Source organism: Dryobates pubescens, chromosome 1 (genome assembly GCF_014839835.1).
Source record: "Dryobates pubescens isolate bDryPub1 chromosome 1, bDryPub1.pri, whole genome shotgun sequence".
Lineage (NCBI taxonomy): Eukaryota > Metazoa > Chordata > Aves > Piciformes > Picidae > Dryobates > Dryobates pubescens.
The window spans coordinates 26,294,598-26,310,848 of record NC_071612.1 but is presented as its reverse complement, the minus strand read 5'-3'; the positions used below and the strand labels follow the sequence as shown (position 1 = coordinate 26,310,848).

At 49.2% G+C, this 16,251-nt stretch overlaps 1 protein-coding gene across 2 annotated transcripts in view; it reads right to left on the bottom strand.

The window, feature by feature from the left end:
* Nucleotides 1-1,654: 1,654 nt before the first annotated feature.
* UNC5C (unc-5 netrin receptor C) overlaps nt 1,655-16,251 on the bottom strand; it is a 316,234-nt gene continuing 301,637 nt past the window's right edge. For both annotated transcript variants that reach the window (XM_054163105.1, XM_009902723.2), the window contains 5 exons: nt 13,394-13,627; nt 8,500-8,649; nt 7,146-7,310; nt 3,559-3,737; nt 1,655-1,977 (listed from right to left, as the gene is read on the bottom strand). In XM_054163105.1, coding sequence (XP_054019080.1) covers nt 1,812-1,977; nt 3,559-3,737; nt 7,146-7,310; nt 8,500-8,649; nt 13,394-13,627 — 894 coding nt within the window. In that variant the 3' untranslated portion in view covers nt 1,655-1,811. The remainder of the gene's footprint in view (nt 1,978-3,558; nt 3,738-7,145; nt 7,311-8,499; nt 8,650-13,393; nt 13,628-16,251) is intronic.

The following is a 16,251-nucleotide window of genomic DNA, read 5'->3' as shown; positions in this document are numbered from 1 at the left end:
CACCCACCCCAAAATGACCCATCAGAGGACTCCCAGTAGCACTGCCAGTGCTGGGTTTCAGTAAGAGTACCTGCAGCTGCATGGGAAGCTAATGGCAACTACGGGCTCCCACACAACTTCAAAGCAAAGCAAGATATGTGGGAGGCCCACTTTGGATGCACAGCTCAGGTGGTTAATGTCAGTGCCTCCAGATGCTTGCTTCTGGTCTCCATGTATTTGAACTGGGAGGCTGTCACTGGTTCATAGCCACCTCAGGACAGGATTGCAAACTGGAGACTCCAAGGAGGTGCAACACATCTTGGGGAGGGGATCCTCTGGGGGTGCAGAGCAGTGACTTCAGCAGAGCATCACTAGTTTGCTCCACCTTTGCATCTGGAAGAGGTTGCCCAGGGAGGTGATGGAAGCCTCATCCCTGGAGGTTTTTGCAGCCAGGCTGGATGTGGCTGTGAGCAACCTGCTGTAGTGTGAGGTGTCCCTGCCCATGGCAGGGGGGTTGGAACTGGCTGATCCTTGAGGTCCCTTCCAACCCTAACAATTCTATGATTCTATGAAGCACAGCAACCCTAACAAGAGGTGAGCAACACAGTGGGGCTAGCAGAGGGCTTTGGAGGAAGAGTGCAATGTCTGGAGAAGGGAAAGACAGACAGCATCTAGAGGGACATGTCTCGGAAGGGGAAGGGGACAACAGGTTCCATAAAACCAGGAAGGATTCATTCTGCTGCTGACAAAATTAGAAATAAAGTATCATCACCATCACCATCATCATCATCCTTGCACTAAATAGTAAATAATTAGTAAATAATTATTATGCAACTTCTCTTCCTTTCAGTTGTTTTCTGTTGTCTCTCTTTTTAATTGTTTTCTGTTGTATCTCTTTTTAATTGTTTTCTCTGTCTCTTGTTTTCCCCTCTCCTCTAACCACTCTGAATTGCATGTCCAGCTCCCCCATTTCTCATGGGGGTGGAAAGGATGCCCTTACTAGGCTGTGAATTGAGACTTAACTGTGATCCTATGTTCCCCACTGTCCTACAGCTATTCCCCACACAGGCTCAGTGGGACTCGATGGGGGAAGGGAGGGAACGTTCTGTGCCTTCCTGCTTAGCGCCTGAGTAGATGCTTTCCAGGTGCACACCTCTTAAACTCTGATTTCCTTGGGTTCTATTTTTGTGTTTTTGTGGGTTTTTGTGGTTTGTTTTTTTTTACAAGGGAGTCTAGGAAACAGAACAATGTCAGGAGGATCACTGGGAGACAACCGCTGTACACAACCGTAGCCCAAACTCTGCATTCGCCAGAAACCAGTAGCCTGAACTAGCCACAACCAGCTGTCCATAGCTTTGTCTAGAATGGCTTTGAACAAACAAGCAAACAAAAATCATACAAAGGGCCATGGACAGCCTCCTTACCCCTGTCCAGAATTTGATGTAAACAACATCCATAGAAACTGGGATTGTTAAGAAAGTTCATCCATATATCTGGATAGCAATAAAAAGCGTTTCCTAGGAAACTGTAAAATCCTGTACCGAGCAGCGTACAGCCGAGCCGCGAGGAAGGGACGTTAGGGTTGGTTTAGCTTTTTTCCCAGGTACAACTTTGCATGGTTTCTTTCAGATCCTGTGGTGCTGCACGAGGAGAGCGTGTGTGAGGGTCGGGGCTGGGGGTGGGGGTTTCTCCTTTCCTTTGTGGGTTTGCTTTCTTCTCCGAACCGTCTCCGGTGTAGCTCGTGGGTCTGGGTTTCCGTTTCGCTTCTGGTCTGCGGTCAGAGGGCACGACTGCTCCCTGTGTCTGTCCTTCCTGGTCAGGCCAAGGCTGCATCAATAACTTCCTTCTGCTGCCAAAGAGACGATGGTCTCGTGCCTCCCCATTTCCTCAAGGACCGCCGCCAGCATGCTCAGGTTGCCATCAGGGAAATTCTGGGCTTCCCAGAGATCCAGGATCACCCCGGTGGGACTTGACTTCGTAGCAAAATAATTCAGGTACCTGCAACAAGACAAAAGGAAACTCCTTTGTGGTCTTTTTTTTTTTTGCTACACTGATTTCAATTTAGGGCTATGAGGATGATTAGGGGACTGGAGCACGTGCCTTATGAGGAGAGGCTGAGGGATCTGGGGCCTTTTAGTCAGGAAAAGAGAAGACTGAGAGGGGATTTAATACATGTTAATAAATATCTGAGAAAGAGGGGGACAGACTCTGCTCACTTGCTCCCTGTGATAGGACAAGGAGCAATGGATGTAAGCTGCACCACAGAAGGTTCCACCTCAACACAAGGGAGAATTTCTTCACTGTGAGGGTCCCAGAGCACTGGAACAGGCTCCACAGAGAGGTTGTGGAGTCTCCTTCTCTGGAGACTTTCCAGACCCATCTGGATGCATTCCTCTGTGACCTGTGCTGGATTCTGCAGTCCTCCTCTGGCAGGGGGTTTGACTCAATGATCTCCAGAAGTCCCTTCCAAGCCCTAATATCCTGTGATCCTGTGAACTAATCCTCATTTCAACCTATCCCCATTGCTGGTGATCATCCCCCGTGTCTGTAGACCCATCTTGTTATATGGTTATGAATGTGGTTATGGTTATGAAGAGAAGTGTGTTCAGCAGGTCTAGGGACATTCTTCTCCCACTCTACTCTGCCCTGGGGAGACCACACCTGCAATACTGTGTCCAGTTCTGGGCTCCCCAGTTCAAGAGAGGGAGACCTGCTGGAGAGAGTCCAAGGGAGAGCCAGGAAGATACTTAGGGGACTTGAGCATCTCCCCTGTGAAGAGAGACTGAGAGCCCTGGGACTGTTTAGTCTGGAGAAGAGAAGGCTGAATACATAGAATACATAGAATAAACCAGGTTGGAAGAGACCTTCAAGATCATCGCGTCCAACCCATCAACCAATCCAACACCGCCCAAACAACTAACCCACGGCACCAAGCACCCCATCAAGTCTTCTCCTGAAAACCTCCAGTGATGGCGACTCCACCACCTCCCCAGGCAGCCCATTCCAATGTGCAATCACTCTTTCTGTATAGAACTTTTTTCTAACATCCAGCCTGAACCTCCCCTGGCGCAGCCTGAAACTGATCAATAGCTATCAAAAGCTGAGGGCTGGGTGTCAAGTGGAGGGGGCCAAGCTCTTTTGGGTGGTGCCCAGCAATAAGCCAAGGAACAACAGGTACAAACTTGAGCATAGAAGGTTTCAGCTCAACATGAGGAGAAACTTCTTTACAGTGAAGGTGATGGAGCCCTGAAACAGACTGCCCAGGGAGATTGTGGAGTCTCCTTCTCTGAAGACTTTCCAAACCCACCTGGATGCATTTCTGTGTGGACTTCCCTGGGTGATGCTGCTCTGGCAGGGGGGCTTGGACTGGATGATCTCTGGAGGTCCCTTCCAGCCTCTAATGTTCTGTGATACTGTGATGTGGTCCTGCTCTGGCAGGGGGGTTGGACTCAATGACCTCTGGACGTCCCTTCCAACCACCAACATTCTGTGAGCCTGTGACCTGCCTTCACCAGGACCCTTTGCAGATCCCTGCCAAGGGGCTTTGCTGCCTGAGCACGCAGAGGCAGCCCCACTCACCTGTCCAGTTTGAGCTTGTGGGCCAGCATCCGCCAGTCGTGGCCCCTGGTCTGGGGTGCGTCCAGGCTGCTGCACAGCTTCTGCCTGATCGGGAGGGGGATGCTGAAAGCGCTGGGGCCAACGATGGTTGTGATGGTGTCTGCAGAGTCCACAGGAGGGTAATCGATGCCAGTAGGTTCCTGAGGTTGGGAAGAAAGCAAACTAGAAATGAATACAGCAGTTTCATCAGTGAGTGCAAAGCTGACTGCTGACGTGTATCCTCTGAGACTCACCACCATGCTAGATATGAGCCAGCAGTGCCTGGGTGGCCGAGAAAGCCAATGGCATCCTGGCTTGGACTAGAAACATGGTGGGCAGCAGGGACAGGGAGGTGACAGTGCTCAGGACTGGTGTGGTCACACCTTGAATGTTGTGTTCAGTTCTGGGCCTCTCACTATAGGAAGGACATTGAAGTGCTGGAGCATGTCCAGAGAAGAGCAATGAGGCTGGAGAAGGATCTGGAGCATATGACCTACAAGGAGCTTCTGAGGGAGCTGGAGGTGTTCAGCATAGAGAAGAGAAGGCTGAGGGGAGACCTCACTGCTCTCTACAACTGGAGCAAGGAGGGGGCAGCCTCTTCTCCTTGATGACAAGTGATAGGACCAGAGGAAATGGTTCCAAGCTGGATGTTAGGAAATATTTCTTTACTGAAAGAGTTATCAAACATTGGAGTGGTCTGCCTAGGGCAGTGGTGGAGTCACCATCCCTGGGACTGTTCAAGTGGTGTGTGGACCTCATGCTTAGGGACGTGGCTTAGGGTTGACCCCTCAGTACTGGGTTGAAGGTTGGACTGGAGATCTTTGAGGTCTCATCCAACCAGATTAATTCTGTGATTCTGAGATCGTTGCATTAAAGGGCAGCAGCCCCCTGCTAAGCACACATTTAGGTTAGTCACCTGAATCATAAAAGTATTTATAACTGACTGTGGGTGGCTAGCAGATTGGGGTTTTCTTTTCTTTTGGGTTGGTTTTTTTTAGGGTAAAGATTACTATAGCTGGGCAAAATTAAGCCCAGCTTAATTAACCTCTTGTTGGGAAAGGTCAGGCACTTCAACACATTTGATAACAAATTGCTATGACTAAAGCAGAATGAAACTTTCTGGGTTTGGCTGGCAGGAGCCCCCTCCTGCCCCCCCAGAGGCAGCAGCACCAGACTCCACTGCTGACATCTCTTTAGCAGCATCTATGCCCCCTGAAACCACAGAGAGATGGTTAATATCACCCCAGGCACAACCTGATCCCTCATTTTCACAGGGTTTTATCTCTATACTGGAGACAGATGGAGTGTATGCACTCAGGGCAGAGGGGTGGCTGTCACCCTCCTCCCAAAGATCAGCACTGTGCTTAAAGGTGGTGACAGCAACATTTCAAAGGGGAAATCACAGCCAGCCTGTCCTCTGTGGGCATAGGAGTTGATGCTTTCCAATGTGGTCCTTCCAGCTGGGGGGATCCCCAGGACACAGCTGTAATGGGTCCTACTGAAAGTAACAAGGAGGTTGGCTCTTCTGGGCAAGGATTTTATCTCTTCCTGGCCTGGAGGGATTTAGCACCCATGGTTAGGTAGAAAGAGGGGTTCAGTAGCTGCTAGAACAAGGGTAGTTAGTCAGTTTGCATGGTTGGATTTGCTTAGGCACAACAAAGGGATTGGATGTGGCACTTGGAGCCATGGTTTAGTTGTCAGGAGGTGTTAGGTGTTAGGAAATGGGTTGGACTTGATGATCTCAGGTCTTTTCCAACCTGGCTGATTCTATCATTCTATGACTTAGTCACCAGAAGAAAGTGTGAGGAACCACAGCTAAGGTTTCCTGATACCTGATCTGATCTCTTTATTGCAACAACCCCTTCCTCTTATGCCTCTAGAGGCTTACAAATTGGTTTTCAGTATGCAGTTATTATATTTCCAGGTGCTTTCTGTCATCAAACCATCTGAGTTTTAGGTATTTCTCCTAGTGGCAAAGTTGACAGAAGCCTCTATGCCAGCCCTTAGCAGGCCAAGATCCTCCTGCCCCTCATTTGTGCTCAGAAACATCACTACATATCAACCAATTTTGCAGCAGGGGCAGCCTTGATAGCAGTGGTATTATTCCTTTCTTCTATTCATCCATGATGGATGGGATCACAGCACAAGACAAGAATATTATCCTGTTCCCTCTGAATCCATTACCAGGCCCTATTACACACATGCAGCTGAAGATGATTATAGTGTATACTTGCATTTCATTAAAGTTATTCTTAGTCCTTTCTCTTCTCTGTGAGGTTAAATTAGAGATTACCTCAATGCAGCACTTATTACAATAATTGTTTATGATACTTGTTTTACCATCTGTCTTTAATGCTGTGCAGTCCCCAGCTGAATATGTAACTTTATACCCAATAACCAAGCAGATGTTGTGGGTAATGATGCACACCATCAGAGCCCTAGAGCACAAGTAACTTTTGTCAGTGGTCTTCCAGCCCTTCCCCAAGTCAGTCATCAGCAATTGCTGCCTGCTCTTCATAGCTGCTATGGGGACAAGGTACAAAAGCCACCAGCATGCTCCTTGGAGTTAATGCCACTTCACACCTGAACATGTTGCTTGCCTTTTGCCCAAAGGGCAAAAATTCTCCAGGTGACCTGAAGCATCAGCAAGAGTGTTCCAAAACTTAAGGTCATTTCTTTGTGCTGGAAAATGTCAGTCATCAAAAGAAAAATTGCTGAAGGTAACAGCAGTAGCAAAACGTGAAGAGCAGTGCCACGAGAATGATCAGGGGGTTGGAGCAGCTCTGCTGTGAGGCCAGGCTGAGGGAGCTGGGGGTGTTCAGCCTGGAAAAGAGGAGGCTCCAGCGAGACCTAACAGCAGCCTCCCACTACCTGAACAAGAAGGCTGGAGAGAGACAAAGGCCTGCAAGGACAGGACAAAGGACAATGGCTTTAAGCTGGAGAAGAGCAGATTTAGACTGGATGTTAGGAACAAGTTCTTTTACTAAGAGAGTGATGGAACACTGGAAGACGTTGCCCAGGGAGGTGGCTGAGGCTCCTTGCCTGGAGATATTCAAGGTGAGGCTGGAGGAGTCCCTGGGCAACCTGATCTAGCTGGGGATCTAGCTGCTGACTGCCTATTTCAAGGAGACCATCTGACATTCCTGCTTCCAGATCAGTTATTATGTGAGATCAGAAGGGAGCTTATGCAGGCATCTGGCAATGCCATGTTCCTATTCTCCTTCCCCCTTTTTGAGGGAAATGTTGGGCATGCTAGCCTTGTGCACTGCCAGCAAGCAGGACCATGCAGTTCACCACAAAGATTGGTTAGAGTGGTAGGCCAAGAAATCCTTCACACAGACACTAGAAGGGTTGCCCTCCCTGGAAAGAGGGATGCTCCCTCCCAGGTGAAAGGAACTAACAGAAATTGAACACCATAGAGAGCAACGAATGAATCCATCCCTCATATCCATGCCAGCAGTCAGAAGGAAAAGGGGAAGCACTGAATGGGTAGCAAGGGGAAAGGATGTACCTCCTCAGCTCTCCCACATTCCTGCAGTCAGAGAGAGAAGTGCACTGATGTCATTTACCTCTGAGACAGAGCAGTTGAGCTGGAAGATCTGCCCTTCTCCTTCAACCTGCCGCACGCAGAGCTTGCAGACCAACTCCACGGTGTTCAGGCTGAACCTTTCCAGCGTGAAGGTGCAGTGCAGGTTCCTCTGGCATCCACTCCAGATGTGATAAAAGGGGATTTCCTGCAGCAGGGAAGCAAAGCAAGATACAGTTAGGGAGGGATGAGAGACTAGGGCATGGATGCTCTATGGCCCCATGCTGCTGTCACTGCAAACGCTCCAGGCGGAAATCTGTCCAAGGAACTGCAGCCTGGCACCTGGTGTTTTTTAAACACCCCTTGTGGGTCACTGCATTTCTTTAAACCTCACTGCTGGAGTCCAATGCCAGTGGTCTGCTGTGGGGATTGAAGAAGAAGAGTTCAGCACTTTTGAGCATGAAACATGGTGTGCCGATAAAGAAACGGACAGCCTCATTAAGATGAGGCCTTGGGAAGTGCTGGGGTAGAGAACAGGCAGATCACAGACACCTGGTGTTCCCTTCATGGGTATGAGAAGTTTTGAAATGCTCAGCCAATGACTGTTTGTGGCAGTTTAGGCTGGGTGCCTCCTAAACTGAAGCCACAGAGTTACACCTCCAGTGTCTAGCGTGTCCAGCTCAGTGGGTGGACACAGGCAATAGCGGATTGCTACCCATCAATCCTGCACCCTTATAATAAGCCTGGTTGCAAAGTCATTGTCTGTCTTTTTCTTCCCCTTCTGCTCCCATGGGAGATGCTTTCTGATCAGCTAATGGTGAGGGAGTATCTCAGGCCTCCTTGGCCTGTTTAGGCCTTATGGTAGAATAAGAAAGAAGTGGGGGGGGAGGAGGGGAGGGATAGTTTCAGGCCTGGACAGTCTTAAGACCAGCCTAGCAATGTGGGGGAAGAGTGAGCCTTGGGGGGCTGGGTGCACCCCAGGTGGGGAGAAAGGAAGCATTGGGGTTTTTTTTTGGTGTGGTAAAGGGGCTTTGTATGCTTTGGATATGCTCATCACTAATGCTTTGTAGTTTTGTAGTGTATGAATAGCTTTTCCATTGAACTTTTCCATGCCTACCCAAGCCATTTGTGTGAGCATTACTCTTTTGCCCCTTTTGGGGCAATAAAGCATCTAAACTAGGACACTGTTCAGGTAAGTTTTGTTTTGCTGGAATGGAAAGGCACTGCTAGAATCAGGCTTGCCTTATGCTGTGGTAGAAGGAGTATCTAAACTGTGAGTTCTCACAGTGAAGGGGATCCTGCCCTTTTCTCTGAGCTATCATCTACAGTGCCCAGCCACTCCTTCATAGACGCCACGAGGCTCCGTGCCACAACAGGCCACAGTCTGCAGTGCTCACCTGGTACTTAGCCAGCAGTTTGCTCTTCCAGAGAGAGTGGGCAATGTCATGGATGGACAGGCGCAGGTTGTGGGTGCTTCCCTTGAAATGCAAAGCTTTGGGCTCCTCCAGAAGCTGCCCGCCCATCTGCCGCTCCAGCTGAAGAACCTCCTGCAGGATTGGGATAAAAAGGAGGAAGTGATCAGGTTTTACCAAGACAGGAGCTGGGGGTGTTGAGCCTGGAGAAGAGAAGGCTCCAGGGAGACCTAATAGCAGCCTGCCAGTACCTGAAGGGCGCTCCAGGAAGGCTGGAGAGAGGCAAAGGCCTGCAGGGACAGAAGGAGGGACAATGGCTTCAAACTAGAGCAGAGCAGACTTAGATTGGATGTGAGGAAGAAGTTCTTTACTCTGAGGGTGGTGGAACACTGGAAGAGGTTGCCCAGGGAGGTGGTTGAGGCTCCTTCCCTGGAGATATTGAAGATGAGGCTGGATGAGGCCCTGGGCAACCTGATCTAGTTGGGGATGTGCCTGCTGACTGCAGGGAGGTTGGACTGGATGAGCTTTGGAGGTCCCTTCTGGGCTGGACCATTCTGTGATTCTGTGATTCTGCCTCAGGCCAGCTGAAAAGGAGCCTCTGTTTTAGCTAAGCACAAAACAAGCTACTCTTGGTCACATTCAGGGTCTAGTTAGCATACTAGAAGAGCCTCTGTCCCAGGTGCTGGTGCTTCTATGCCCTCCTCAGCCAAAATCTGAGCTGTGTAATGCTTGCCGTGTGCTGGGGTGGATCTGGCCATGCTCCCCATTGCCTTTCACCACTCTGGTGAGCTGGGACTGGTGCCTAGGAGAGGGAAGCTGCATAAGGAATCACTCCATTGTCAGCACCACCAGGACAGCCACAACCTGAATTTGGAAAGAGCTTTCATGTTAGCAGGGCACAAGCAAGCCCCAGTGTTCAGTCTAAGCTTTTGCCTTTCTTCATTAGAGAGAAGAGTACACAATAAACAATTGAGAGATCATCACATGCCTGTTATTCCTTTCCCCCCTCCTCCCTCATTTGGAAAAGAGTTACTGTAGAGCACAAGGCAGGTTGGGTGATGCCACCCTACCTAGAGCCTGAAATCATTCACTTGCCCTCAGTCACAGAGTCACAGAACATTAGGGGCTGGAAGGGACCTCCAAAGCTCATCCAGTCCAACCCCCCTGCCAGAGAAGGAGCAACTAGAGCAGGTCACACAGGAACACATCCAGGCAGGTTTTGAATATCTCTGGAGAGGGAGACTCCACAGCCCCCCTGGGCAGCCTGCTCCAGGGCTCTGGCACCCTCACAGGGAAAAAATTTTTCCTCCTGTTTCCATGGCACTTCCTCTGCCTCAGCTTCCACCACTGCCCCTTGTGCTGGCATTGGGCATCCCCCAGCAGAGCCTGGGTCCAGCCTCTGGGCACTCACCCTGCACATCTTTATCAACATGAATGAGGTCAACGCCTCAGGCTCCTCCTTTCCAAGCTTCAGAGCCCTCAGCTCCCTCAGGCTCTCCTCATAAGGAAGATCTCCCACTCCCTTCATCATTTTTTTGTCTCTGCACTGGACTCTTTCAAGCAGTTCACTGAGGTCCTTCTTGAACTGAGAGGCCCAGAACTGGACTTCACCAGAGTCCAGAGGCTTCACCAGGGTAGAGTAGAGGGGGAAGAGAACTTCTCTTGACCTACTAACCACAGCCCTTCTAATCCACCCCAGGATGCCATTTGCCTTCTTGGCCACAAGAGCACACTGGTGGCTCATGGTCAGCCCTCCATCCACTAGAACCCCCTTGCCCTTGGTGAACTTCATTCCATTTCTCCCTGTCCAGCTCTCCAGCCTGGCTAAATCTGTCAGGCTGGTCAGCCCATGCCACACACAGCTCACATCCCTCAGTGTCAAAGCCATAGGTGAACAAACAGATGGAAATAAAACAGCTGGATTTCTTTACAGTTATTGTATTAGGACTTTCTTTTTTTACAGTGGAACAGCTCAGGCCTCCCCCTCTAAGTGCAAAAATCACCCTTAAAGAAGAGAGCAGTGCTCAAGGTCATTGCCTTTCTCGCCCTTCCTCAGAAAGTGGTTTTGTGAGTATCCCACCCAAGTGTCTCAGGACCCTGCAGGACAGGGGATGCTGCACACATGAGCAGCACTGAGCTCACTGCTCCACAGCCCCCAGCAACCCTGCAAAGCTGCTCCCACAACAACTGACACGTTGTTAGGCTTCCTACTGTACTGCAGGCACTGGCAGCTCAGAAGCCAGCACTTGCTCTGCATTGGGAGAGGGGAAAGGCCTGCTGGATAAATACTGCACCTTGTTATGTACTGCAACTGCTGCTCTGTCTTTGGTGGCCCTTAGGACATATGGCAGGCTCACTACCAGTTGTAAATAATAACAGAATGCATTTGGTTGCCTGCTCTGTGTTGCTCAGTGCCTCTCCTGATCCTTTCTGCTGTTGCACCGAATCAGATTACCTCACAACTCTCCTCACAGTCTATTAGAAACAAACCAACAGCTCATGAGTAACACCTAATTGGATTCCCCCAGCTCTGACTGCATTAGCTGTCTGTCCAAGGCTCCTCTGGCTCGCTTATTATTACCTCAGGCCTCCATGAACCCAAGGAAAATTGTATTACACAGCACAGGCATAAACCCATCAGGCTTTTGCAGCTTGATTGCTATGAAAGGTCCTTTTCACTATTTTTAAAGAGGAAAAACAGAAGGGAAACCAGACCCAGGAAAATAATTGTTTCTAAAAGCCTGATCACAACACATTGACAGAGGCCAGGCCCCATACAGACAGACCCATGCTGAAGTCATGATGTGCCTGCTTCAGCCCTTACACTTTACTGCCTTTTGTATGCACAGTGGAAGGCTGAAAGAGTATTCCCTCAGCAAAGCCTAAGCAGGCAGGCCTTGGTATCAGAGTAAAACTGAGTATGCCACTTGCACTTATGGAAGCCACTGCTCTGAAAAACACAAAGATCTCCCAGGCAGTACACCTGGGTTTAAATCCCAGTAATTCCCACACAGAGCTAAAGAAATAAAAGCATGCACAGCACCAGGATGAATCTGGCTTTGAACTTACTTGCCTGCAAAGAGGCATTTGGGAAGTTGCACTGCCTACCATTAAAGATAAAAGCCTGTGGCAGTTTTAGGCTGATGCCTAGGAAATTTCCCTCAGATTGACTAGAAAATGGGAGAATGTAAATAAATCACCATTGGATGTAAAGGGAAAATAAAGTCTAAATAATCCCAGTGGTCTGTTAACTGACATATAGTTGTATAAACTAACTCTCTCTCTTTTTCTTGGCTTCTTTGCTCTAGCTGATACTAGCTGGTGGCTTTTGCTTGGCTGTTTTTGACCGTGGGTGCATTCATGTTGTGGCTAAGTACTAACAAGCTGCTCTCTGCTTTTCTCCTCTTACTTTTCCCTTGTACAGGGGGGTGGGTGGGGGGAAGGAGAGGGGAAGCTATTGGTAGTACACTGGTTTTGTCCAGGGGGGTTCTTGTGTTGTTTATAAGTTGTAAATAGATGTAAATGTTGTATACTTCGCACATATTCATTGCATTTCATATTTCTAGATAGTGTGCTTGTAAATACAGCTTCACTTGCTTCCAACTGAGCTGGTCTGGCAAGTGTATTTTGGGGGTAATTTCAACCCACCACAAAGCCCTGCCATTTAATCACAGAATCACAGAAAACACTCAGTTGGAAGAGACCTCAAAGCTCATCCAGTGCAACCTTCAACCCAGTTTAGAGTTAACTCTAAATCATGTCCCTAAGCACCAGCTCCACACACTGCTTCAACACCCCCAGGGATGATGACTCCAGCACTGCCCTGGGCAGAACATTCCCCTGGCGGAGAACCCTCTCTGGGAAGAAATATTTCCTAGCATCCAGCCTGAACCTCCCCTGGAGCAGCTTGAAACCATTTCCTCTGGTGCTGTCCCTTGCCACTAAGGAGAAGAGGCTGCCCCCTTCTCACTTCAACCTCCTTTCAGGTAGTTGTAGAGAATGATGAGGTCTCCGTTCTTACTTGTGCAGTTGAAGCTACAATACTTACTAAGGGTTTCTGTTATTGATAACACCTGTAAAAGCACAGGCACTTATAAAGAGAAATAGCAAGCATGATTCTCTAGCTGCTCATCTGTATGTAGTGAGTGTGTGCTTGTGTGCATGCAGCCAGAGTGAGGTTATGTAGTTAGAGACAGCACCGGCTTTGGTTTATTTCAGCTGTGAATTCCCGACACAAAACGCTGCATGCCAAGAGGTGTAATAAAGCAGTATGAAAGCAGGCAGTGATTAACAGCCCAGAGAAGCTTCTTTTATCATTATCAACTATTTACAAAGAAGCATTTATATGTTTCCCCATCTCTGGGGAGCTGGCACTTAGCATTAAAAATGCATGAATAACAAATGAAGCTTCGTGTACCTTATGGCCTTTTAATAATGCACAAAATCTTAGGATTCAGGATATGATACAGGTAAACAAAGGGAGGAGGAAAGAGGAGTGGGAAGAAAATAATGTGAGATCCCTATGCAAAGGACAATTGCATGTGTGTGGGGGTTAAACTGTGGAACAGCAGCTTGCTGTCAGGCTCTCCCTCTAGTGAGAAAAATAACCCAGGGAAAAGGACTACACAGAGCAGAGAGCCTAGTGGCAGTGATGGCTGCAGCTGTGGGAGAGGGAGAGGGAGAGGGAGAGGGAGAGGGAGAGGGAGAGGGAGAGGGAGAGGGAGAGGGAGAGGGAGAGGGAGAGGGAGAGGGAGAGGGAGAGGGAGAGGGAGAGGGAGAGGGAGAGGGAGAGGGAGAGGGAGAGGGAGAGGGAGAGGGAGAGGGAGAGGGAGAGGGAGAGGGAGAGGGAGAGGAAGCAAAGCAAGAGAGCAACAACCACCTTAAGGGCATCCTGTGTATCATCGAGGCAGTAGACCCGGATGCTGTACTCCAGCGAAGAACAGGAGAGGGGTCCAAAGATGGCCAGTTTGAGACGTTTGGCTGCTGCTTTGGTGATTGACTGCCCCACCAAGGCATAAGTGCTGAGGGTTTCTGTCAGGATATGGCAGGCTTCTGTGTCCAGCTGGATATAGCACGGAGTGGTGAAGTTTTCCTCTCCAACCACCACCACATCCTAGGGGAGAAAGAGGCCACGTTATTGCTCCCAGCTCCTCAGAGCTGCTCTCCTTCGAGGCAGCTATGTCCCTGTCAAGCCTGGGTGATGCACAAAGTCCTTGCTGTTGGCATCTTAGATGAATCAAAGTTTAAAATTCCTGCTTCTGGCTTTTCACCTGCATAGAGGGGAAGTAATTTCTCTGGGGTGCAGGTGGTGATGATGATGGTAGAAAGGTCCTCCTGTCTTCACTCCCCTAAGACATGTTGACTCTTTCCCCTGGGCCCCGCAGCAGCTTTTAATGCCCTCGGTAGAGTTAGATAATTAAAATATCACCAATACCTTATTGGAAAAGATGTTTCAGAACTAATACTTTGGTGACCATGATTTAACATCAGCAGTGGCAAGCATGCTGAATAATTAATTGCTTTTCACTTCCTCAGCATGACAATATGGGGCTACAAAAACTCAAGGAAGGGAAGTAGTCTCTGCTGTGGCTGAATGCCACATCTGTATGAAATACCACCTGCTGCTCTGTTGAAATAATCCTATGTGATGGGACTAGAGGGTGAGTAAAAAGAAAACAAAATAGATGCAACCCAAATGCAGACAGCATCCACACCCTGTGCATAAAGAAAAACAGCTCCCCTGCTAATTTCTCCAGTCAACCCTGCATGTAATGTCCTGCACGCAACACAAGGTGACTTGAATGGCTTTGAGAGAAAGCTGAAGTGAAAAGGCAGCAGTGGATGATGGCTGCCTCTTGCAAAACCACCACGTGCCACATCACAGGCTCCCAGGATGTTAGGGGCTGAAAGGGACCTCCAGAGATCATTGAGTCCAACCCCCCTGCCAGAGCAGGACCACAGAATCCAGCACAGGTTACAGAGGAATGCATCCAGATGGGTCTGGAAAGTCTCCAGGAAGAAGACTCCACAACCTCTCTGGGCATCCTCTCCCAGTGCTCTGTGATCCTCATAGGGAAGAAGTTCCTCCTTGTGTTGAGGTGGAACCTCCTGTGCTGTAGTTTCCATCCATTGCCCCTTGTCCTATCCCAGGGTGCAAGTGAGCAGAGCCTGTCCCCTCCCTCTTGACCCCCGGCCCTCAGGTATTTATAGACATTTATTAGATCCCCTCTCAGGCTTCTCTTCTCCAGACTAAACAGCCCCAGGTCTCACATGCCATGTTTGTGGGCTGGAGCCATCCTTCTGGAGGGCAAGGTTCTGCTTGCACCCACCCACACCCCCACACATGGCAACTGGATCTGTGTGGTAGTTTTACGCTGTGCCTAGAAAATTTTCCATAGATCTTGAACAGGAAGGGGTAGAATGTAAATAAATCACTCAGGGGAGACCTTATTGCTCTCTACAACTACCTGAAGGGTGGTTGTAGTCAGCAGGGGCTTGGTCTCTTCTCCCAGGCAACCAGCACCAGAACAAGAGGACACAGTCTCAAGCTGTGCCAGGGGAGGTTCAGGCTGGAGGTGAGGAGAAAGTTCTTCACAGAGAGAGTTGTTGGCCATTGGAATGTGTTGCTGAGGGAGGTAGTGGAGTCACCATCCCTGGAGGTGTTCAAGAGGGAATTGGATGTGGCACTTGGTGCCATGGTTTAGTTGTCATGAGGTCTTGGGTGACAGGCTGGACTTGATGATCTTTGAGGTGTCTTCCAACCTTATTGATTCTATGATTCTAAATAATTCCCTTGGAGAGATTACAAACATAAGCCGGGTGTGTAGGCTTTCTCTCTCATTTCACTTCCTCCACTCTGGCTGGCGCTTCTCCTGGGTTTTGCTGACCTTGGCTGTGCTTTGTTGTGGCTAAGTGCTAGCAAACAACTCTCTGCTCTTTCTCTTGTCCCTTGTGTACAGGGGGGTAGAGGGAAGGGGCCAGGGAGTAGGGAAGCTATTATTAGCTCCCTGGTTTTGTCCAGAGGGGTTCTTGTGCTGTTTATAAATTGTGAATACCTGTACATAAATGTAAATGTTGTATATACTGGTACATATTCATTGCATTTCCTATTTCTGGATTGTAGTTTTGCTTGTAAATACAGCTTCAGTTGCTTCCCACTGAGCTGCTCTGGCAATGTTATGTTGGGGGGGAATTTCAACCCACCACAATCTGGCTGGAGGTGCTGACCTTCACTGATGCTGCAGGGCTGTGCATGCATATGTGTGTGTCTGTGTGTGCATGTGCAGGGCTCAGCTTGGAGAAGCTGCTCCAGAGCTGAGTAGAGGCAAACTGCCATGCGGTGGCCAGGGATCCAGTGGGTGCTGAGGAAGCTGTGCTAGCACCTGTGTGTGCATGGCTGGCAGAGTAACCACTCTGTCAAGTGCAGGAGGAGGAAGTGGGTGAAATGAAGTGGTGCCAGTAACACAGAGACACAAATAAGGAACATATGTGTGGTGCCAAGTGTCAGGCCAGTGGGGAGCAGATTAGTTGGCAAGATAGACTCTTGTTCACTGCATGCTCCCTCCCTGCCTGAGGAAGAGCTGGTGCTGGACATGGCACTCCTGATGCTGTCAGCCAAACTGCCTTCAACAACCCACTCTGATCTTATTAAACCTATTGGTAGGAGAAAGTGTCCTTGCCAAATTAATTATGTGAGACCAAACTGATGGCAGCAGGTACCTAGGAGCACAGGGGTGG